Here is a 24,876-nt window from a genome sequence, read left to right on the forward strand (position 1 = left end):
GAGGAGGCTTAACTTGGCAGTTTGTAAGTAGCTCTGGGCATTCTCGGTAGCCATTAACTCTCCCCTTTTGGCAAGCAGAGCCTTGTGCCAGTGGGTCCATAAGACACAGGAATGGATTCACATCCCAGCCTCACCCCCTCACCCCAATATAACTCAGCTTTGGGATCTGTGTTGTTCAGCCTCACTAACTTCTGTTTTGGAGTAGCAGTCTGGGTACCCATGAAACCCTTGTCTCCTTTTTCTACCTCCTTGATTATTTTCCTCCTTTTAGTACGCAGATGTCTACGACATCTTTTTGAAGGTGGGTGATCAGAAACACATGCAATGTCCCAGGCACCGCGCTACTGATCTAGAACGGCTTCACAGTATCTTGTCTACTCTCTGCTCCCTGAACTTTTGTTCACCTTTTTGTTTTTGTTGCCACAAAACCTAGATAGCTTAATTCGAGTTCCCGACAGTGATGCTGAGTTCTTTCCCACGTGTCTCAGCTATCCTCCTTTTCATCTTTCAAAGCATTTTTAGAAGTGTCTGAATCATTATCCCCATTTTATATTTGGGTAAGCTGAGATACAGAGAGGTGAATCTGTTCAACACAAGAGCAGGAGAGCTGTGTCCTCCTCCCTGGTTTTGTCTCTGAGATAAGAGCATTTTCATAAATGCATTTCTACTGAATCCACTTGATAGCATGCACCAGAAAGCAGTGAGTACCAATATTACTCTTCAAACTACACTGCAGGGGAAAGTGGTCAGAAGCTGCAGTTCCAGGACTATATTACAGTCCTGAAAAGTGGTTCCTTCCTACAAGTACTTGATATTAAGCAGAAAATTACATAAAAAAATCGAAAGTCTTGCAAGCCACATCATTCCCCAGACATTTTAAAGGTTGAGTTCAGTATACAGGCTTGTTTCTTTTTCTTATAATCTTCTTTTTCCAGCATTTTTTTTTTCCAGAATTGCCTTGCAAACAGCTTCATGCTCTTTGCTCATTTAATTTTCTCAGGAACTTACTCCTTTCTCATTATCATCCAAACTACTGTAATTCAGACAGAGCTCCCCAATGTGCCAATTATGTCACACATCCCCGATCAATGTAAAGAGTCACCTCTCTACCAATCTGTCACATCTGACAATTTCTGCTTCCTGTGAGTCTCATTTATATAAGGAGATCACAATTAAGAACAACACACGAGCTTAAAAAGAAAATAAAAAATGCACAACTTGCCTTAGTATATTCCCCTAAGGTACCTTCTCAATTGTAGATGTTGAAGCTAAGTCTACACTTGCATCTGCTTCTTTTGCTTTGTACAGAGAAGTGGAGACTAGAAACGAGTCAACAAAACAGAAGAATGGGATCTTTTGGAAGGGTTTCAATTTGATTTGTAAGTTGCCTATAGAATTAATGCATGGGGAAGCATTAAGAAGACCTCCTATTAACACCAAAGTCTTTTTAACTTCATGAGGATGACATAGAAAATACATCCAGATACAGGAGAGACGGTTCACAAAAACTTTCTGTAAGAAAGGTCCCTTGAGCCTGGTTCTACCTCTTTGTCTTCATGGCTTTCAATTAACACTGTGCACAGAAACACTTTCACCTCATTATTTTATTTTCAAATTGTCCTGGTTTCAGTTAGGACAGAGTTAATTTTCTTCCTAGTAGCTAGTAGGGTGCTATGTTTTGGCTTAGGATGAGAAGAGTGCTGATAACACCCCGATGTTTTAATTGTTGCAGAGCAGTGCTTATACTAAACCAAGGACGTCTCAGCTTCTTGCTCTGTCCTGCCAACGGGCAGGCTGGGGGTGCAGCAAGAGCTGGGAGGGGACAGACCCAGGACAGGTGACCCAAACTAGCCAAATGGGTATTCCATACCATCTGACATCATGCTGTGTTGGGTCTGTCTGAGCTGGAGTCACCTTTTCCCTGCAGCAGCCCACACAGTGCTGTGCTCTGCACTCGTAGCTGGAACAGCACTGATATCACTCCAGTGTTGTGTCTATTGCTACGTAGTGCTGGCACAGCATCAGGACTCCTTCCAAGCCCCCAAAGAGCCAGCAGGCTGGCGGTGGGCAAGTGATGGGAAGGGGACATTACCAGGGCAGCTGACCTAAACCAACCAAAGGGATATTCCATAACACCTGATGTCACACTCAGCAATAAAAGGGAGGCTCTCGTGGGGGAGGGGGCTGTTCCTCCTGAACAACCACTACGCGTTTTGAGGCCCTGCTTCCCAGGACGTGGCCAAACACCGCTCGCTGATGGGAAGTAGAGAATAATTTTTTTCTCTCTCTCTTTGCTTCCGCGCGGACTGATTGTTTCCTTTGTTTCTTTTTTCCTCCCCATTCCCTTTCCCTTTAATTAAACCTTTCTCATCTCAAACCTCGAGTTCTCTATGTTGTATTTTCTCCCCCTTCCTCTTTGAGGAGAGGGGGAGTGAGAGAGCGGTTGTGGTGGAGCTCGGCTGCCCACCCGAGTAAAACCACCACAGTCCTTTTTTGGTGCCCAACATGGGGCTCGAGGAATTTGAGATAAGGATGATAGTTGATAGAAGTAACGGGCAAAATATGGACAGGATGATTGTTACAAGTTGTGAAGAATTTAAGAAAGCAGTAACTGTGAGATGTTAGTGTGGTGAAGGGACGAGGGGTGGTGTGTGTGTAAAATGTCCACCTTGTCGGTGCTGTGATGATGTTTATTTTGGTGTGGTGAATTCTTTTTCTTTTTAATGTAAGTGAAGTTTGTGAAGGTTGTGATAATTGTAAAGTAAGAGTATATTGTGATTAATCTTAAATATGCTTTTAACAGAGGCGAGGGGTGGAACGTAGTGGGTTTACATGGCAAGGTTTTGGTAGCAGGGGGCCATAGGGGTGGTTTCTGTGAGAAGGATCTAGAAGCTGCCCCATGTTTGGTAAGGGCCCCACTGCTGACCAGAGCCGAGCCAATAAGCGATGTTGTTTTGCGCCTCTGTGAGAGCATATTTAAGATGGAAAAAAACGCTGTGCCACACAGCAGCTGGGAGAGTGAGAGGAGTGAGGAACAGCCTTGCAGGCGCCAAGGTCAGTGGAGAAGGAGGGGGAGAGGTGCTCCAGGCGCCGGAGCAGAAGTCCCCTGCGGCCTGTGGTGAGGACCATGGTGAAGCAGGATGTCCCCCTGCAGCCCATGGAGTACCATGGTGGAGCAGGGTTCCACGCTGCAGCCCGTGGAGGAGACCACGGTGGCCCTGCACCGACAGAGGCTGCCGCCTGTGGAAGACCCCTGCCGGAGCAGATTCCGGGCCGGACCTGTAGCCCGTGGAGAGGAGACCACGCAGACATCTCCTTATGCCGAGTCTGTTTTGCCCATTACAATAATTACTGAGTGATCTTCTCGTCCTTATCTCAACCTTTGAGCCCTTTTCATCATATTTTCTCCCCAGTCCTCTTTGAGGAGGAGGAGTGAGAGAGCGGCTGTGGTGGAGCTTGGCTGCCCACTCGAGCGGAACTGCGACAGAACACTTCTTCCAAGCTCAGGATCGGTGCATCCTGAAGAGTAGGAAATCGGGGAAGGGGGCAGGAAACCTGCATGGATGAGCAAGGAGCTAATCGATAAGATCAAAAGGAAGAGGAAGGTCTATGAAATGTAGAAAAAGGGCCTGTCCTCTTGGGAGGAGTACAGAAGTGTTGTCAGGGCCTGCAGGGAGGCAACGACGAAGGCTAAAGCCCACCTAGAGATGAGGCTTGCAAAAGAGATAAAAGATAATAAGAAGGGCTTTTTTTAAGTATGTTGTCCTGGTTTCAGTTAGAACAGAATTAATTTTCTTCCTAGTAGCTGGTGGAATGCTGTGTTTTGGCTTAGGATGAGAAGAGTGCTGATAACACCCCGATGGTTTAATTGTTGCAGAGCAGTGCTTATACCGAGCCAAGGACACCTCAGCCTTTTGATCTGTCCTGCCAACAGGCAGGCTGGGGGTGCAGTAAGAGCTGGGAGGGGACAGACCCAGGACAGGTGACCCGAACTAGCCAAAGGGGTATTCCATACCATCTGACGTCATGCTAAACAATATATAGGGGTGGCTAGCCGGGGGGAGGGGGCCGGACTGCTCGGGGTTAGGCTGGGCATCGGTCAGCGGGTGGTGAGCAATTGCATTGTGCATCACTTGTTTGTACATATTATTATTACTTTCCTATTATCACCATTGTATTATTATTATTATTGTTGTTATTATTATTTTTTTATTATTATTTTCCTGTCTTATTAAACTGTCTTTATCTCAGCTCACGGGCTTCACTTTCCATTTCTCTCCCCCGTCCCAGAGAGGGAGGGGGGAGGGTGAGCGAACGGCTGCGTGGTGTTTAGCTGCCAGCTGGGTTAAACCACGACAGTCTTTTTGGCACCCAACGTGGGGCTCGAAAAGTTGAGATAACAGCAGATCTGACCAGAGTGTGTTAAACTAAAATTGGTGTAAGTATTAGACCTGCTTAATAGTCACTTGTCATAATGCTGATTGCTTTAATCTCAACTCTGCTGCACCTGTTTTCCAAATTGAGTATTATAGTACATTATTTTCCATATTTGCTCTCTGTCATGTTGTTTATCCTCTCCGGGCCCTGGTTTCAGACCATTATGGTACTGAGTGTTGTAGCAATGGCTTATGAGACGATGAGATATCTGGTCATGACTCTAACTTGGTATTTGTACTCAGTAACATCGTCGACTCTGTAGTTTGGAAACTGTATCTTGGAAACTATTAGCAATTATACCTATTGTTTTTTTCCATTAGGGAGTCAATCTGTGGAGGGGAAAGGGGAAGATATTTTTTCTTACTTGATTACTCTCCCTTTCTCCTTCACCACCCCTGTATCCTCCTGGATTACTCTCCCTTCCTCCTTCACCACCCTCTTATCCTCCGAGCTTGTTAGAATAGCTCTCCAAGATATTGAATATTCTTGGGATACTCAGACCAGCATAGTCTTGTTGTTCTGCCTCCTGAATGCGCTTCAGATTCTGCTTAAAGTTAAACAACTACTTAGGAAGCTCATCCGGAGATCTGCCCGGAGGCAGTATAGTTGTGGGTGGCAGGGAGTATGGGAGGATATGGGCAAGCATCTAGAGCAGTTGGCACCCCCAGTGTTTTGGAAATTCACCCCTGAACAACTGCAAAATCCTCAAAAACTGGCAGAATGATTGAAAAAATGTGTCATGATTCTGGCAGTTCCAAAGTAACACAAATCATTGTAACATGCTGGGGCCTGGCTCATGCCTATCGAGCTGCCATTGATACTGCTATCAACTTAGTGACAGACCCTGCGGCCACTCCAAGCCCTGTGACAGATCCAACGGCCACTGTGAACCCTACGGTGGACTCTGCAGCCGCTCCAGTCCCAGCTCCTGCAGCCACTCCTGTTCCAGCTCCTGCAGCCACTCCTGTTCCAGCTCCTGCAGCTGCTCCAGTTCCAGCTCCTGCAACTGCTCCAACTCCAGTTCCTGCAGCCGCTCCAAATCCGGTTCCTGCAGCTGCTCCAGCTCCTGCAGCCGCTCCAGCTCCCGTGGCTGGGTCAGTGAAAAGAGCTGTAGCAGTGCAAGTTGACCCTGCAGAGGGTATTCCAACCTCTGTGGCAGACCCTGTAACAAGGTCAGAGAAACGAGCAGTAGCAGTGCAAGCTGCCCCTGTAGAGAAGGTGAAAAAACGGTATAGAGATTCAGGTCGTTTAGAACGCAGAGAGTCTTCTGCCAAATCTAGGTATAGAGACGACGGAGACGACGACGACACTGGGCCATCATGGATTAAGGGGAGGAAGATGAGGATGCCAAAAAATCAACAGTAACTACCCGAAGCCTAAACGAGCGTGAGTTACGAGATGTGCGAAAAGATTTTGGTCGCTGTATAGGTGAGCAGCTTGTCACCTGGCTGCTCCGATGCTGGGATACTGGGGCCAATTGTGTGGAATTAGAGGGCAGGGAAGCCAAGCGACTGGGATCCCTTGCTAGAGACACAGGCATTGACAAAGCAATTGCAGATGGAGCACAATCTCACAGCCTCTGGAGGCGTCTCCTCTCAGCTGTGAGGGAAAGGTATCCTTTCAAGGAAGAACTTTTATGACTACCAGGCAAGTGGACCACTATGGAGAAGGGAATCCAGTACCTGAGGGAATTAGCCGTACGGGAGGTGATTTATGACGATCCAGACCTCAGACAAACATCCAAAGATCCAGATGAAGTCAGGTGTACACGACCCATGTGGCGGAAGTTTGTACGGAGTGCACCATCATCATATGCCAGCTCATTGGCAATAATGCCTGGAAAGAGGATGAGGAACCCACAGTGGATGATGTGGCTAAACAACTCCGGCAGTACGAAGAAAGTCTCTCCTCTTCCTTACAGGCCTGCGTCTCAGCTGTGGAGAAACTTTCTGAAAAGGTTCACCAACTTGAAGAGAGATTATTTTCCTCCCCACCTGTACAAAGCAGTGTCTCAGCTATCAGGGGTAGGCGTTCATCCACACAAGGAAGACGATATTGTGGGTACTCACCCCGTGCTACCCTGTGGTTTTACTTACGAGACCACGGAGAGGACATGAGAAAATGGGATGGAAAATCTACCGCGACCCTAGAGTCACGGGTACGTGAGTTGCAAAAGAAAACAATCAGGAAAAAGGGATTCTCTGAAAAGTTTGCTGCTCCAACTTCCAGCAGACAGGCCTTCAAACACAGAAACGAAGAAGATTCTGACCAGGGTTAGGGGGGCCCTGCCTCCAGCCAGGGGGAGGAAAGGGACAATCGAGTTTATTGGACTGTGTGGATTCGATGGCCTGGCACGTCAGACGCACAGAAGTATAAGGCTTTAGTAGACACCGGTGCACAATGTACTGTAATGCCATCGAGCTATAAAGGTCCAGAGCCCATCTGTATTTGTGGAGTGACAGGGGGATCTCAGCAGTTGACTGTATTGGAGGCTGAAGTGAGTCTGACTGGGAATGAGTGGGAAAAGCACCGCATTGTGACTGGCCCGGGATGCTCCATGTATCCTTGGCATAGACTATCTTAGAAGAGGATATTTCAAGGACCCAAAAGGGTTCCGGTGGGCTTTTGGTACAGCTGCCTTAGAGACAGAGGGCATTAAACAATTATCTACCTTGCCTGGTCTCTCAGAGGACCCCTCTGTTGTGGGGTTGCTGAGGGTCGAAGAACAGCAAGTGCCAATCGCTACCACAACTGTGCACCGGCGGCAATATCGCACTAACCGAGACTCCCTGATTCCCATCCATAAGCTAATTCGTCAATTGGAGAGCCAAGGAGTGATCAGCAAGACTCATTCACCTTTCAATAGTCCCATATGGCTAGTGCGAAAGTCTAATGGCGAGTGGAGACTAACAGTGGACTATCGTGGCCTGAACGAAGTGACGCCACCACTGAGCGCTGCAGTGCCGGACATGCTGGAACTTCAGTACGAACTTGAATCGAAGGCAGCCAAGTGGTACGCCACAACTGATATCGCTAATGCATTTTTCTCCATCCCTCTAGCAGCAGAGTGCAGGCCACAATTTGCCTTCACTTGGAGGGGAGTCCAATATATTTGGAATCGGCTGCCCCAGGGGTGGAAACACAGCCCTACCATTTGCCATGGGCTTATCCAGTCTGCGCTAGAGCAGGGGGAAGCTCCTGAACACCTGCGGTACATCGATGACATTATTGTGTGGGGTGACACAGCAGAGGAAGTTTTCGAGAAAGGGAAGAAAATAGTCCAAATCCTTCTGAAAGCTGGTTTTGCCATAAAAAAAAATAAAGTCAAAGGACCTGCACGAGAGATCCAGTTTTTAGGAATAAAATGGCAAGATGGACGTCGTCAAATCCCAATGGATGTGATCAACAAAATAACAGCTATGTCTCCACCAACTAACAAAAAAGAAACACAGACTTTCCAAGGTGTTGTGGGGTTTTGGAGAATGCACATCCCAAATTACAGTCTGATTGTAAACCCGCTCTACCAAGTAACCCGTAAGAAGAATGAGTTTGAATGGGGCCCTGAACAACGACAAGCCTTTGAACAAATCAAGCAGGAAATAGTCCATGCAGTAGCCCTTGGGCCAGTTCGAACAGGACCAGATGTAAAGAATGTGCTCTACACTGCAGCCGGGGAGAACGGCCCCACCTGGAGCCTCTGGCAGAAAGAACCTGGGGAAACTCGAGGTCGGCCCCTGGGGTTTTGGAGTCGGGGATACAGAGGATCTGAGGCCCACTATACTCCAACTGAAAAGGAGATATTGGCAGCATATGAAGGATTTTGATCTGCTTCGGAGGTGGTCGGTACTGAAGCGCAGCTCCTCCTAGCACCCCAACTGCCGGTACTAGGCTGGATGTTCAAGGGAAGGGTCTCTTCTACGCATCATGCAACTGATGCTACATGGAGCAAGTGGGTTGCACTGATTACTCAGCGGGCTCGAATAGGAAACCCCAGCCGCCCAGGAATCTTGGAAGTGATTATGGACTGGCCAGAAGGCAAATACTTTGGGATATCATCAGAGGAGGAGGTGGGTCGTGCTGAAGAAGCCCCACTGTACAACCAGTTACCAGAAAATGAGAAGAAATATGCCCTGTTCACTGATGGGTCCTGTCGTATTGTGGGGAAGCATCGGAGATGGAAGGCTGCTGTATGGAGTCCTACACGACAAGTTGCAGAAGCTGCTGAGGGAGAAGGTGAATCGAGTCAGTTTGCAGAAGTGAAGGCCATTCAGCTGGCTTTAGACATTGCTGAACGAGAAAAATGGCCAGTTCTCTATCTCTACACCGATTCATGGATGGTAGCAAATGCCCTGTGGGGATGGTTACAGCAATGGAAGCAAAACAACTGGCAGCGTAGGGGCAAACCCATCTGGGCTGCTGCATTGTGGCAAGATATTGCTGCTCGGGTAGAGAACCTGGCTGTGAAAGTACGCCACATAGATGCTCATGTGCCCAAGAATGGGGCTACTGAAGAACATCAAAACAACCAGCAGGTGGATCAGGCTGCTAAGATTGAAGTAGCTCAGGTGGACCTGGATTGGCAGCGTAAAGGTGAATTATTTATAGCCCGATGGGCCCATGACACCTCAGGCCATCAAGGTAGAGATGCAACATACAGATGGACTCGTGATCGAGGGGTGGACCTGACCATGGACGCTATAGCACAGGTTATTCATGACTGTGAAACATGCGCTGCAATCAAGCAAGCCAAACGGTCAAAGCCTCTTTGGTATGGAGGACGATGGCTGAAATATAAATATGGAGAGGCCTGGCAGATTGATTACATCACATTCCCTCAAACTCGCAATGGCAAGCGCCACGTACTTACAATGGTGGAAGCAACCACCGGATGGCTGGAAACATATCCTGTGCCTCATGCCACCGCCCGGAACACTATCCTGGGCCTTGAAAAGCAAGTCCTATGGCGACATGGTACCCCAGAAAGAATAGAGTCAGACAATGGAACTCATTTCCGAAACAACCTTATAGACACTTGGGCCAAAGAACATGGTATTGAGTGGGTGTATCACATCCCCTATCATGCACCAGCCTCCGGGAAAGTTGAACGATACAACGGACTGTTAAAGACTACATTGAAAGCAATGGGCGCTGGGACATTCAAAAATCGGGATACGCATTTCGCAAAGGCCACCTGGTTAGTCAATACTAGGGGATCTGCCAACCGAGCTGGACCTGCCCAATCAAACCTGTTACGTACTGTAGATGGGGATAAAGTTCCTGTAGTGCATGTAAGAAATATGCTGGGTAAAACAGTCTGGGCTACTCCCGCCTCAGGAAAAGGCAAACCCATTCGTGGAATTGTTTTTGCTCAGGGACCTGGATACACTTGGTGGGTGATGCAAAAGAACGGAGAGGTCCGGTGTGTACCTCAAGGAGATTTAATACTGGGTGAGAATAGCCCATGAACTGAAATGTACCATGTTAATTACTATATAATACTATATGTTATCACTACCATGACTACTATAGGTGACTAATTAGAATGTATGGAAAAGAGTGTAACCTGAGCATGACATAAATGGTATGGAATAAGGGGTGGATAGATGTCCTGGTTTCAGTTAGAACAGAATTAATTTTCTTCCTGGTAGCTGGTGGAATGCTGTGTTTTGGCTTAGGATGAGAAGAGTGCTGATAACACCCCGATGGTTTAATTGTTGCAGAGCAGTGCTTATACCAAGCCAAGGACACCTCAGCTTCTTGCTCTGTCCTGCCAACAGGCAGGCTGGGGGTGCAGTAAGAGCTAGGAGGGGACAGACCCAGGACAGGTGACCCAAACTAGCCAAAGGGGTATTCCATACCATCTGACGTCATGCTAAACAATATATAGGGGTGGCTAGCCGGGGGAGGGGGCCGGACTGCTCGGGGTTAGGCTGGGCATCGGTCAGCGGGTGGTAAGCAATTGCATTGTGCATCACTTGTTTGTACATATTATTATTACTTTCCTATTATCACCATTGTATTATTTTTATTATTATTATTGTTATTATTATTTTGTTATTATTATTTTCCTGTCTTATTAAACTGTCTTTATCTCAACTCACGGGCTTCACTTTCCATTTCTCTCCCCCGTCCCAGAGAGGGAGGGGGGAGGGTGAGCGAACGGCTGTGTGGTATTTAGCTGCCGGCTGGGTTAAACCACGACATATGTAAACAGTAAAAGGAAGACTAGGGATAATGTAGGTCCTTTGCTGAACAAGGGGGGTATCCTGGTAATGGGAGACATTGAGAAGGCGGAGATACTGAGTGCTTTCTTTGCCTCAGTCTTTGTTTCAAGGACCCCCCCCCCGGGACTCCTTGACCCTGGAGGAAGGAGAAAGAGTCTGGGAAGTGGAGATCTCCCCCCTTGTTGACAAGGGAGTGGTTCGGGAGCGTCTGAGTGGGCTCAAAGCACACAAATCCATGGGTCCCGATGGGATGCATCCACGTGTGCTGAAGATGTTGGGAGAGGTGATTGCCGAATTGCTCTCTATCATCTTTGAAAGGTCCTGGAGAACAGGAGAGGTTCCTTAAGACTGGAGGATAGCCAATGTCATTCCAGTCGTCCAGAAGGGCAAGAAGGAGGATCCGGGAAACTACAGGCCAGTCAGTCTCACCTCTGTCCCTGGAAAGGTGTTGGAACAGCTTGTTCTGGATGCCATCTCCAAGCAAGTGGAAGAGAAGAAGGTTATGAGGAGTAGTCCGCATGGATTCACCAAGGGGAAGTCGTGCTCGACCGACCTCGTTGCTTTCTATGATGGCATCACCAGCTGGGTAGATGGGGGAAGAGCAGTGGATGTCATCTACCTTGACTTTAGCAAGGCTTTCAATACTGTCTCTCATGACATCCTGATAGCAAAGCTGAGAAAGTGTGGGATAGAGGAGTGGACAGTGAGGTGGGTTGAGAACTGGCTGACTGGCCGAGCTCAGAGGGTGGTGATCGGCAGCGCAGAGTCTGGCTGGAGACCTATGACTAGCGGTGTTCCCCAGGGGTCGGTGCTGGGTCCGGTCTTGTTCAACATCTTCATCGACGACCTTGATGAGGGAATAGTGTCTGCCCTCAGCAAGTACGCCGATGACACAAAGCTGGGAGGAGTGGCTGACACCACAGAAGGCTGTGCTGCCATTCAGCGAGACCTGGACAGGCTGGAGAGCTGGTCAGGAAGAAACCAAATGAGGCTTAACAAGAGCAAGTGTAGAGTCCTGCACCTGGGAAGGAACAATCACATCTATCAGTACAGGCTGGGGGACGACCTGCTGGAGAGGAGCTCTGAGGAGAAGGACCTGGGGGTCCTGGTGGACGACAGGTTGACCATGAGCCAGCAGTGTGCCCTGGTGGCCAAGAGGGCCAATGAGATCCTGGCATGCATTAAAAGGAGTGTGGCCAGCAGGTCAAGGGAGGTGATCCTCCCCCTCTACTCTGCCCTGGGCAGGCCTCACCTGGGGTACTGTGTCCAGTTCTGGGCTCCCCAGTACAAAAAAGAGGGATCTTCTGGAAAGAGTCCAGCGGAGGGCCAGAAAGATGATACGGGGCCTGGAGCATCTTCCCTATGAGGAAAGGCTGAGAGACCTGGGTCTGTTCAGCCTGGAGAAAAGAAGACTGAGAGGGGATCTCATCAATGTGTATAAATACCTGAGGTGTGGGAGACAGAGGGATTTGGCCAACCTCTTTTCAGTGGTCTGTGGGGACAGGACAAGGGGTAATGGTCACAAGATAGAGCACAGGAAGTTCTGCACCAACATGCGAAAGAACTTCTTCACAGTGAGGTTGACTGGAGCACTGGAACAGGCTGCCCAGGGAGGTTGTGGAGTCTCCTTCTCTGGAGATATTCAAGGCCTGTCTGGATGCCTACCTGGACAGCCTGCTCCAGGGAACCTGCTTTGGCAGGGGGGTTGGACCCAATGATCTTTTGAGGTCCCTTCCAACCCCTTCAGTTCTGTGATTCTGTGAAAAGTTTTCTGGTCTTTATTTAAAGGTATAGGCTCCGAGAAAGGTATTTAAAGGTATAGGCTCCAAGGAGGATCTGGATAGGCTGCACCGATGGGCTGAGGTCAACTGCATGAAGTTCAACAAGGCCAAGTGCCGGGTCCTGCACCTGGGGCGCAATAACCCCAAGCAGAGCTACAGACTGGGAGAGGAATGGTTGGAGAGCTGCCAGGCAGAGAAGGACCTGGGAGTGATGGTGGATAGTCGGCTGAATATGAGCCAGCAGTGTGCTCAGGCGGCCAAGAAGGCCAACGGCATCCTGGCTTGTATCAGGAACAGTGTGACCAGCAGGGCTAGGGAGGTGATCGTCCCCCTGTACTCAGCTCTGGTGAGGCCGCACCTCGAGTACTGTGTTCAGTTTTGGGCCCCTCGCTACAAGAAGGACATCGAGGTGCTTGAGCGGGTGCAGAGAAGGGCGACGAAGCTGGTGAGGGGCCTGGAGAACAAGTCCTACGAGGAGCGGCTGAGGGAGCTGGGCTTGTTCAGCCTGGAGAAGAGGAGGCTCAGGGGCGACCTTATCGCTCTCTATGGGTACCTCAAAGGAGGCTGTAGCGAGGTGGGGGTTGGCCTGTTCTCCCACGTGCCTGGTGACAGGACGAGGGGGAATGGGCTTAAGTTGAGCCAGGGGAGTTTTAGGTTAGATGTTAGGAAGAACTTCTTCACTGAAAGGGTTGTGAGGCACTGGAACAGGCTGCCCAGGGAAGTGGTGGAGTCACCATCCCTGGAAGTCTTCAAAAGACGTTTAGATGTAGAGCTTAGGGAAATGGTTTAGTGGGGACTGTTAGTGTTAGGTCAGAGGTTGGACTCGATGATCTTGAGGTCTCTTCCAACCTAGAAAATTCTGTGAAATTCTGTGATTCTGTGAAATTCAGGGCGCGTGCTCAGTGAGGGGTGGTCACACCTTGGAGGCGGGTAGCTTTTGGGATGGAGGTGTGTTTTTTTGTATTATAATGATATTATAATGAGAAAAAGTTCACTAGAGTACAGCATTTTGTCAAAAACATGACAGGTCATCGGCTCAGGGTAACAAATGTGCAGCTTTCGGTCCCGGTGTGCACCAGAACAGTCGAGTCCCCCTCTTGTCACAGAGCCTAGCCGCGGTGTCTCCGCTCCGCTCTACGCTCTGTACTGTTTCATAGAGTCAGCACACCAGGTTCCCCTAGTGTGGTAACATCTAAGATTGGAAGCCTAGGGAATGCTCAGGTAATGCAGCTACACCCTACCCTGAAAGCCTCTTCAATGCTGTACATTTTCTTTAAAATGTGAATAGTAGTTTAAGTTTCCTAGTCACTTTAGGCAATTACTCCACAACATCTTACTTGAAATAATGGGCTCCAAAACAGAATGTTTAAGCTGAAGCCCAAGGGATAGAGAGGAGAGCATGAGAGACTCTTTCATGAGGTTTGCAGGTTACATTCCTGCCGTACATCCCTCTGTGACACTTCCCTTTCTCTTCCAGAATATGCCGTTACTGACCATTGTTCGGCCTGACTCAGTATAAATCTCACATCCTTTATCCCTCTACTTTTATGCTTTCTCACATAGATCACACAAATCTGTGCACATCTTGTACATCTCAGTTCCCAGTGTTTTTTTTGTTTGTTTGTTTGTTTTATACTCTATGCTTATAGATATTTCATGTTTATATTGTAGTGGTACCTAGAGGCTTCAGGTCTGTTGTCTAAAATACTGTGAGTCTGTGCTTTTACATACCTACCTATGCACATCAGAGTCCCTTCTCCGCAAGCATGCCATCCACAGCTACATTCATCAGGACAACCTTGTGTGTCACAGCTTGAGGCAGAGCCAATCTGCAAGTATCATATTGTAATAAATGACTGAGTCCCAAATAGGATTGCAATTAAAGTTTACAATTTATTAAACGAATGGAGGCAAGCAAACAGTGCTGGGTGCGCCGGGAGTCTCCGCTCCACCAAGACACACACAAGTTTCATCAGGCGGCTGGTTTTTATGCTCCTAGGCTAATACATATTCATCACCACTTTTGGAAAAGGCAGGGTTATTATAATTAGTTTCCCGGGACCCGAACCATCCCATGGACGCATGCGTATCAGTCTCCGGTGGTCCCTCTGGGGGTCGCTGATACTGAAGGCTCGTAGTCTTCCTCCCAGGCTTTGTCCTTTGGTTGTTCTTCAGCTTCCCCCCTCTCCTTATTTAGTAGTCTCTGGGCTGGATGTCAGAAAGTTGTCTCGTGCAATAGGCAGCAGTTATCTCAAAAAACTCACCCCTATTCTCTTATCTTCCAGACCCGAGTCTCAAGGTTTACCTTTCAAACCCTCTATCAACATGAACTGCTAGACCATTCTTTTGCCAGATACAAGAACTATATACACTAACCACTCTGTTTCTCTTGGACTTGTGGTTATACAAGGTGATGTAAGACAGAAGGTCACATTTCATCATGAGGCCCTAGCATTGTTCCACATTGGCATGAATCAGATTAATATATTTCACAATATGATTTCTGTTCCCAGGGCAGAGAGACTGAAGATGTGAATACCTATTAGCGGGAGCAACGTTCTAGCCCAGGAGCCTGGGATGACAACATGGGAATGATAGAAACTTCTCAGTGACCCAAATGTATACCCTGCATTTGGGGTGCATGAGTTTCTCACTTGTTTTTGTGCTAAGTCAGTTTCTCATGCACAGAACATCTATCACATTTTCAAGCTCATTGTTTTATGTGGGGAAAAAAAAAAAAAAAAAGCAAAACACTTGGGCTTGTCCTTTCCATGGCCCTTTCTATGTGATCCACATGGGCAGCTTCAGAAAGCAGGAGTCTGCTGGGCTGCAAGTGCTTGCTGTAGGCCGTAACGCACACATTGGTACCAGGACTTCCAGCATCTTTAAGTTGGACAGAAGACAGAACACACATCAGCAGCCTGTATTGGAGAGAGACAAAGCTAACTGGATGATATTCTTGAGCAGCCAGATCATAATGATTTAGCTGCTGATAATCAGACCGATGCCTCTGAACTGAGGAGAGAAGTGATGGGTACAGCCTTGTATGTTGGGTCTTTCCGTGAGATCAGAGGGTGAGAATGTTGTCTGTAGGCACTCTTCCCCCTCTGCTTTATTAAAAAGCAGAGCTGCTTTAATGATCACAGAATTCCCCACGGAGAGCAGAGTGGAGAATGTCTTCTAGTGACTGCAAGAATGACTGATCTTGAGGGTTGGAAGGGTGGGCAAGTAGAGGCATCTCAGTTACCAGCCCTGTTCTTAAGGGGCAGCTGAAGGCCACAAAAACTGCATGCCCATTCCCTTCCACGTGCACTAGGGTCCCAGAGGAGTCGTGGTGCAGGCTTGTTAAGCTCACAAGATGTCAGAGGTGTTGACTGTGAAGGATGTGAAAGGAAGCTGCTTTTCCAAAGGTGGTTCAAGGGTGTATTTGCACCCAGCTCCATTGCTCAGGGTGTAACACTGCAGTTTGGTGGCTGTTTGGGGTTATTCTTCCCCATAGTCAGTGTGGGCTACTGGGAGAGGCAGGCAGTAAGAGTAAAAAGACTGTTGACCTGGAAAGGGGAAGAAGAGTGGAACAGAGAAAGAACAAAAACCCTACTCGGCACCCCCTGATTTAAGTTTAAAGTGGTTTCAGCTCCTCTCCATGCTCCTGCATACCAAGGATTCACACTGATGCTGTACCATGAAGGTTCATTGGAACTAATTTCTGATGTTCAGACACGGCACGTTGTACTCACTGCAGGACGTGGCTGTACCTAGCAGGAGGCAGAGTTTTCATGGTCTGTTGTGTTGAGCCCAGAAGAAGAAAAAAATGATAAGGAAATGCCCCACCATTCAAATGCTACTGTTACCTATGCCCAATTAAGCTGTGAGCATGTGGGGAGAAAACTTTGATTAAACTCTGGCCCCAGCCAAATGTTCATGCAGCAGTCTGATTGAATGTTTTTGTTTTTTTTTTTTCCCTAGGAGGCATAAAGAGGTCTCAGGAACAGCCAAAAAAACCCCAAACAATCAAAAAAAAAACCCTAAAATGTATTAATTTCTCAGAGCCATTTTGGAGCCACTGCAGCCACTTGCCTTTTTATTGGGAGTGTTATTTGCCTCCCAGGGAGCAGAGAAATCACATCACCTGGCCTGGGACAGGTCACACCGCATAGCTGTGGCCCTGATGCTGGGGTCCAAGCTGAATGCATTGTCTAAGGAAGGCTTGTAAAAAAGGATAAAGCCACAAGTGAATTCCAGTAGCAAAAGCACATGGTGAATCTCGGTCTGCTTGTAGGCATCCACAAACAAAGGACTAATTAGTCGAGTAAATGTTTCTCTGGGTAGATTTACTATAGAGAGAAATGTGTGCATTCAGTATGCACGGAGGCAAGGGGGCAGCTCCAGCTGAGCCACAAGAATGCTGTCGTGCTCGTGCTCATGCGGAGCCCTGCGCATTGCTGCAGAACCAGGGTTATGCCAGTGCCACAGACAAGGCTCGCTCATGCTGGGGACGCTGTCTCTGGCCCAGATCAGTGTCCTTTTGGTTCAGTTTTGCAATTCAGAGGGAGCAGGCCTGGCCCGTGCACCACAGCGGTGGTTGCTCGGTAGTCAGTGGTGGGGGAAGGAGCGAGCTCTCCAGGGACTGATTCATCAGCTGGGCATTTGAGAGATAGATCACATATTGCAAGGAAATCAGAGGAGCTATTCTGAAGTTGAGACCATAAAATAGCTTCTGACACAAAAAATAAGGATGACTATTCCGAGTCCGATTAAAGGCCTCACCTACCCCTTCATCGTGTCCCTGTAAGAATGAGAACTGGGTGAGCCCTGCCTCCCTGGTTCACTCCCTCCAGTGATCTGTGCCTCTAGGGCTGCCTAAGCTGGCAGCAGTTCTTTAGTATTTGATAGTCCTGATGGATATCCCTTCCATGCATTTATCTCACCCTTTCCTGAGCCCCTTTTAGCATCCACAGTAGCCTGTCACCTGTAGTATGTAGAAGTACCGAGTTTGTTTCCAGCTGTTGCATGTTAACATTTGATAGCCCTTTGTTGTAGAAAATAAAGGCTGGCTGATCCCTATTCGCCTTCTCATCCCATTCAGGATCATTTAAACTTGTAGTTTAAAGTAGAAGAATGCTGTTACCCTTCTACTCTTCATTGCTGATTCACCTTCAACTTGGTGTCCTTGGTGTCCTGTCAACTTGACTCCTCGGTCCTTTTCTTCAGAACTTACTGACTGAAGGAGAACTCACTGAGCTCACAGACTGATTTCTTTCTGTGACAGAAGAGCAACAGTCCCTTGCTTTGAAACTCACTGACTGTCTTGCATTGCATAGAATCACAGAATCATAGAATATCCCGAGTTGGAAGGGACCCATAAGGATCATCAAGTCCAACTCCTGGCACCACACAGGTCTGCCCAAAAGTTTAGACCATGTGCCTAAGTGAACAGTCCAAACGCTTCTTAAATTCAGACAGGCTTGGTGCAGTGACTACTTCACTGGGGAGCCTGTTCCAGTGTACAACCACCCTCTCGGTGAAGAACCTCTTCCTGATGTCCAGCCTAAACTTCCCCTGCCTCAGCTTAACACCATTCCCGCGGGTCCTATCACTGGTGTTTACAGAGGATAGGTCACCTGCCTCTCTACTCCCTCTCATGAGGAAGTTGTAGACCGCGATGAGGTCCCCCCTCAGCCTCCTCTTCTCCAGGCTGAACAGGCCCAGTGACCTCATCCGCTCCTCATATGTCTTCCCCTCTAGGCCCTTCACCATCTTCGTCACCCTCCTCTGGACACTCTTCAACAGTTTTACATCCTTTTTGTACTGTGGTGCTGTGGTGGTTCCTCTCGAGTGGGCAGCCAAGCTCCACCACAACCGCTCTCTCAATCCCCCTCCTCAAAGAGGAACAGGGAGAAAATACGATGAAAAGGGCTCAAAGGTTGAGATAAGGAGATCACGCAGCAATTATTGTGACAGGCAAAACAGACTCGGCATAGGGAGACAGTAGGATTTATTGCTAATTACTAACAAGCTAGAGAAGTGAGAAACAAAGGAAAGAAACCAAAAGCACCTTCCCTCCCCATCCACCCTCTTCCACCTCCTCCCCCCGAGCGGCGCAGGGGAACGGTGGAATGGGGATTATGGTCAGTCTACAGCGCTTCTTCTCTGCCGCTCCTTCTAGGTCACTCTCGTCCCCTGTGCTGTGGGGTCCCTCCCATGGGATGCAGTCCTTGGTGAACTGATCCGGCGTGGGCTTCCCACAGGCAGCAGCTCTTCCAGAACTGCTCCAGATATGGGTCCATACCACGTGGTCCATCCCTCAGGAGCAAAATGCTCCAACCGTGTTTTCTTATCATAAAAGGAAATCAAATCTGTTAGGCAGGACCTACCCCTCATGAACCCATGTTGGCTGGGACCAATGACTGCATTGTCCCGCAGGTGCGCTTCAATAACTTGCATTGCATACAGGTGTCAGCGCCAAATCATAGGTTGCATTTTTACTAGAAAATCTGTAGAAATCTCCAGAAACTGAGAGATGGACAATATTATTAGCTACTTTGGAGTGGTATTTATCGATATTTAGTTTCTCACGATTTGTTCTATTTCTACAAAGTGATGGTTTCGTCAGATATTGGACTTAATGCTGGATGTTTTTCCCTGTGCAGGTGTACCTATTATAAATCAGAATTCATATACCCATATTTGTATATATACATATGCATGTTCAATTTAGTTTCTAGCTGGGAAGAAGCGAACACATTGGAAAATCAGTGGTGCTAAATAGATATAGGTCCAACAGGTTTGAAATTTGACATGAAAGGATTTTAAATACTTTCATCAGTGCTGGAGCCAAGTGAATTGGTAGCTTATCTCTGTGTGAATGCTCTGATGCACTGTAACACTGAATACAGCACTACCTGGATTAGGTTGTCTGCAAGTGTATACGATGGAGCAGATATAAGTTTTGGGAGCTTTTGTTTTAGGGGGATTCCAGTGAAAATTTCTGTGCTGACAGATACTAAAATTAAATCTTCCCATTTTGCCACAAAATAGGTCCAGTATGGGAAATACAGGCTTCTTCAGTCTTCTCCAAGATGAACCGGAGATTGAATTCACCTTTTCATTTGGTCTTAATTCCTTTTGAGCCAGACTTACACAGCTGGTCACGAACTTTTTAGTTTTAATCACGAGGTTGACTGATCCACTTAGAACTCAGTTGAAACTGTAGTGTGTTTCATACGACACACCAAAGAGTCATCATATGAAAATGGCTTGGGACTATTGCCAGCCCGGGCTGAATTTGATCTGGTGACCCACCCTCCATATTATATTCCCAATATCATCTATCATGTGTCTGATGTTGAAATCTGGCATTTCCAGAAATACTTTAAACATACTAAACATACTTCCAGAGTTATGTGATTTTCCCCTAGGTTTCAGCCATTTGAAACACCAGCATACTCTCTGCTCCCTCTGAACGTGTGTGGGGATGGACTAGCCTAATAGTCAGTTAGAGAAGTGACTGCATAACTTTTAGCTAAACCGTTCTGTTCTGTTTCATTTTCTATCTCCACAGGATCCAACAGCTGCATCTATTTCGGACAGAGATTGTGATACGAGAGAGGGAGAGACTGTAGCCATGAACTATAAGCCTCCCCCACTCCAAGTGAAATTAGGTGAGTCTTTGCTGATGAAGAATGAGAAGGCTGAATCTAGGGTCTGTAATATGTTGAGGTGCTAGTGGGATCATAAGCAGATCTCCATTTATATGACTGAATGTGCCAGCTCAGCTCAGAAATCTCACAGAGCAGTTTATCAGTGTGATTCCACTGCTCAGGGAACTGACCTACGAACGTTGAAGGACGCTTTGTCTTGGGCTGTGGTAGAGGTCTTCTTCAAAAGGAAGGCTTAGCTTTTTAAACTCACAGATTTTCATCAAGCTAAGATTAAGGCTTGGCCAGAAAAAGAATGAAGATAATATAGAAGGACTGTAAAAAGAAGAGGCCAGGATGACTGCAAACAAAAGGGAGAGGAACAGAGACTTGGACCATTACCAGGAAAAGACAGAGTTGTGTTGTTGTGAGGTGGAGGGACTGTGGGTTTGTAATGGTTCACAAAGAAATGCTCATGCTATTTCTGAGCAGTATTTCTGAAGTTCTGGAAGCAGCAGCATGTATTAGCACAATACACTGCTTCCTCATAAAGCTGATGCTTACAAGAGGACAGCAATCCACACATTGCCATCCTGCTTCCAAAACCTGAGCCGCTGTTGTGCCATACAGACTCAAGACCCTGACAAAGGACATGTCAAAGGAATAGTGTGCTTTTTGCTTAGAGCATGGGTAAAAAATGGTCTGGAAAATTTCCAGATAGGAGCAGAAAGCAGTCCCTAGTTGTCCTTCACATTAGAATAAATGACATTGATGAGATACTGCTAGAGATGATTGAGGTTGACTGTGCCATGTCAGGGAAGGCTCTGAAAAAAAGTGGATGCCCAGATGTTCAGTGGCATAGCTCCGGACACTACCAAATAAGTGACAGGGAAGTTCAGCAGACAGCTAAAGTCTGAACAAGATTTGGGAAAGTGTGAGCATTGTTATGTGGTTATGAAGAGATCTTGTCAATAGGTAGGTTTAACTCAAGGACCTACAGTACTACTGCAAAGAGTGGTGTTGGCTTCATTGGTAAGAGAAGCCTTAAAGAAACACTCAGAAAAGGCTGGAAGCACTTGTGCATTCTCAAGGCTCTGATGGAGTATATGGGAGATTGAATAATAGACAAATCTGGTCATTGCAGTGCATAAAGGAATTTTGTAGACTAGGTCCATGGACAGCAAAGTGAAAAAGTAGTTGAATAATGATCTTGAAGAAAGAGTGACTAGGGAGGAAAAGACAAAGTTGTATGTGCAAATGCAGCAAGGTTATGCAGCAAAGTGGAAGACCTTGAACTATTGATAGAGGATATGACCAAGTGCATTGGGACAGTAGATCTGTCCTGCAACAGCAATCATAAGTACTCTAAAACTGGCAGCTGCTTTTCAGGAAAAGGCAGAAAGCAGTGTTAATGACAACTCAACTCAGTTTGGTAAAAGATAATCACTGCCCGCATTCCATATGCCATCAGGTTCCTTTTTCACTACCTAAAGAGTTCTGTAATGTTATTAGAGAGGTAATTGCTACTGCAGTAGCTGTTTTGGATAATTTAACATCAGGAATTAGGTTGGAGAGCAATTGATACTATTATTGGTAGATCCAAGACATTCTTGCATTTCTAGACAATAAAGATATCCTCCAGAGATTCACTAATGTGACAGAAAATGGTGCTATTCTATACTTGGCTTTGGTAACACATGAGGACATTATAGAAGAGCTGATCATCAGAAATAGATTTGGATTCAGAGATAATAAGTTCAATTCATGCAAATTAAATGTAAAGGTAATTTAAAATAGATCTATAACTGTCCTGGTTTCAGTTAGAACAGAATTAATTTTCTTCCTGGTAGCTGGTGGAATGCTGTGTTTTGGCTTAGGATGAGAAGAGTGCTGATAACACCCCGATGGTTTAATTGTTGCAGAGCAGTGCTTATACCGAGCCAAGGACACCTCAGCCTTTTGCTCTGTCCTGCCAACAGGCAGGCTGGGGGTGCAGTAAGAGCTGGGAGGGGACAGACCCAGGACAGGTGACCCAAACTAGCCAAAGGGGTATTCCATACCATCTGACGTCATGCTAAACAATATATAGGGGTGGCTAGCCGGGGGGAGGGGGCCGGACTGCTCGGGGTTAGGCTGGGCATCGGTCAGCGGGTGGTGAGCAATTGCATTGTGCATCACTTGTTTGTACATATTATTATTAGTAGTACTATTATCATCATTGTATTATTATTATTATTATTATTATTATTATTATTATTATTATTATTATTATTATTATTATTATTATTTTCCTGTCTTATTAAACTGTCTTTATCTCAACTCACAGGCTTCATTTTCCATTTCTCTCCCCCGTCCCAGAGAGGGAGGGGGGAGGGTGAGCGAACGGCTGCGTGGTGTTTAGCTGCCAGCTGGGTTAAACCACGACAGTCTTTTTGGCACCCAACGTGGGGCACGAAAGGTTGAGATAACGGCAGATCTGACCAGAGTGTGTTAAACTAAAATTGGTATAAGTATTAGACCTGCTTAATAGTCACTTGTCATAATGCTGATTGCTTTAATCTCAACTCTGCTGCGCCTGTTTACCAAATTGAGTATTATTGCACGTTATTTTCTGTATGTGCTCTCTGTCATGTTGTTTATCCTCTCCGGGCCCTGGTTTCAGACCATTATGGTACTGTGTGTTGTATCAGTGGCTTATGAGATGATGAAATATCTGGCCATGACTCTAACCTGGTATTTGTACTCAGTAACATCTTTGATTCTATACTTTGGAAACTTTTTTTTGGAAACTATTAGCAATTATATCTGTTGCCTTTTCTCATTAGGGAGTCAATCTGTGGAGGGGAAAGGGAAAGATAATTTTTCTTACTTGATTACTCTCCCTTTCTCCTTCACCACCCCTGTATGCTCCTGGATCACTCTTCCTTCCTCCTTCACCACCCTCTTATCCTCCGAGTTTATTACAATAGCTCTCCAAGATATTGAATATCCTTGGGATACTCAGACCAGCATAGTCTTGTTGTTCTGCCTCCTGAAAGCACTTCAGATTCTGCTTAAAGTTAAACAACTACTTAGGAAGCTCATCCGGAGATCTGCCCGGAGGCAGTATAGTTGTGGGTGGCAGGGAGTATGGGAGGATATGGGCAGGCATCTAGAGCAGTTGGCACCCCCAGTGTTTTGGAAATTCACCCCTGAACAATTGCAAAATCCTCAAAAACTGGCAGAATGCTTGAAAAAAAGGTGTCGCGATTCTGGCAGTTCCAAAGTAACACAAATTATTGTAACATGCTGGGGCCTGGCTCATGCCTATCGAGCTGCCATTGATACTGCTATCAATTTAGTAACAGACCCTGCGGCCACTCCAAGCCCTGTGACAGATCCAACGGCCACTGTGACCCCTACGGTGGACTCTGCAGCCGCTCCAGTCCCAGCTCCTGCAGATGCTCCAATCCCAGCTCCTGCAGCCACTCCAGCTCCAGTTCCTGAAGCCACTCCAGTTCCAGCTCCTGCAGCTGCTCCAGTCCCAGCTCCTGCAGCCGCTCCAGCTCCAGTTCCTGCAGCCGCTCCAGCTCCGGTTCCTGCAGCTGCTCCAGTCCCAGCTCCTGCAGCCGCTCCACTTCCAGCTCCTGCAGCCACTCCAGCTCCGGTTCCTGCAGCCGCTCCAGTTCCAGCTCCTGCAGCCGCACCAGTTCCAGCTCCTGCAGCTGCTCCAGCTCCGGTTCCTGCAGCTGCTCCAGCTCCTGCAGCCGCTCCAGCTCCTGTGGCTGGGTCAGAGAAAAGAGCTGTAGCAGTGCAAGTTGACCCTGCAGAGGGTATTCCAACCTCTGTGGCAGACCCTGTAACAAGGTCAGAGAAACGAGCAGTAGCAGTGCAAGCTGCCCCTGTAGAGAAGGTGAAAAAATGGTATAGAGATTCAGGTCGTTTAGAACGCAGAGAGTCTTCTGCCAAATCTAGGTATAGAGACGACGGAGACGACGACGACACTGGGCCATCATGGATTAAGGGGAGGAAGATGAGGATGCCAAAAAATCAACAGTAACTACCTGAAGCCTAAATGAGCGTGAGTTACGAGATGTGCGAAAAGATTTTGGTCGCTGTATAGGTGAGCAGATTGTCACCTGGCTGCTGCGATGCTGGGACACTGGAGCCAATTGTGTGGAATTAGAGGGCAGGGAAGCCAAGCGACTGGGATCCCTTGCTAGAGACACAGGCATTGACAAAGCAATTGCAGATGGAGCACAATCTCACAGCCTCTGGAGGCGTCTCCTCTCAGCTGTGAGGGAAAGGTATCCTTTCAAGGAAGAACTTTTATGACTACCAGGCAAGTGGACCACTATGGAGAAGGGAATCCAGTACCTGAGGGAATTAGCCGTACGGGAGGTGATTTATGACAATCCAGACCTCAGACAAACATCCAAAGATCCAGATGAAGTCAGGTGTACGCGACCCATGTGGCGGAAGTTTGTACGGAGTGCACCATCATCATATGCCAGCTCATTGGCAATAATGCCTGGAAAGAGGATGAGGAACCCACAGTGGATGAAGTGGCTAAACAACTCCGGCAGTACGAAGAAAGTCTCTCCTCTTCCTTACAGGCCTGCGTCTCAGCTGTGGAGAAACTTTCTGAAAAGGTTCACCAACTTGAAGAAAGATTATTTTCCTCCTCACCTGTACAAAGCAGTGTCTCAGCTATCAGGGGTAGGCGTTCATCCACACAAGGAAGACGATATTGTGGGTACTCACCCCGTGCTACCCTGTGGTTTTACTTACGAGACCACGGAGAGGACATGAGAAAAT

At 47.3% G+C, this 24,876-nt stretch overlaps 1 protein-coding gene across 6 annotated transcripts in view; it reads left to right on the forward strand.

The window, feature by feature from the left end:
* The window catches only part of LOC309889555 (protein FAM219A-like), a gene marked incomplete at its 5' end in the record, with an annotated part of 126,723 nt that overhangs the window by 36,379 nt on the left and 65,468 nt on the right, over positions 1-24,876 (forward strand). For 3 of the 6 annotated variants that reach the window (XM_082782408.1, XM_082782409.1, XM_082782410.1), the window contains one exon: positions 20,004-20,103. In XM_082782408.1, the coding sequence (XP_082638534.1) occupies positions 20,004-20,103 (100 nt within the window). The remainder of the gene's footprint in view (positions 1-20,003; positions 20,104-24,876) is intronic. The other 3 variants (XM_082782411.1, XM_082782412.1, XM_082782413.1) reach the window with 1 other exon arrangement.

The sequence above is a fragment of the Aythya marila genome (assembly GCF_965140915.1).
Source record: "Aythya marila genome assembly, chromosome: W".
Taxonomy (NCBI): domain Eukaryota; kingdom Metazoa; phylum Chordata; class Aves; order Anseriformes; family Anatidae; genus Aythya; species Aythya marila.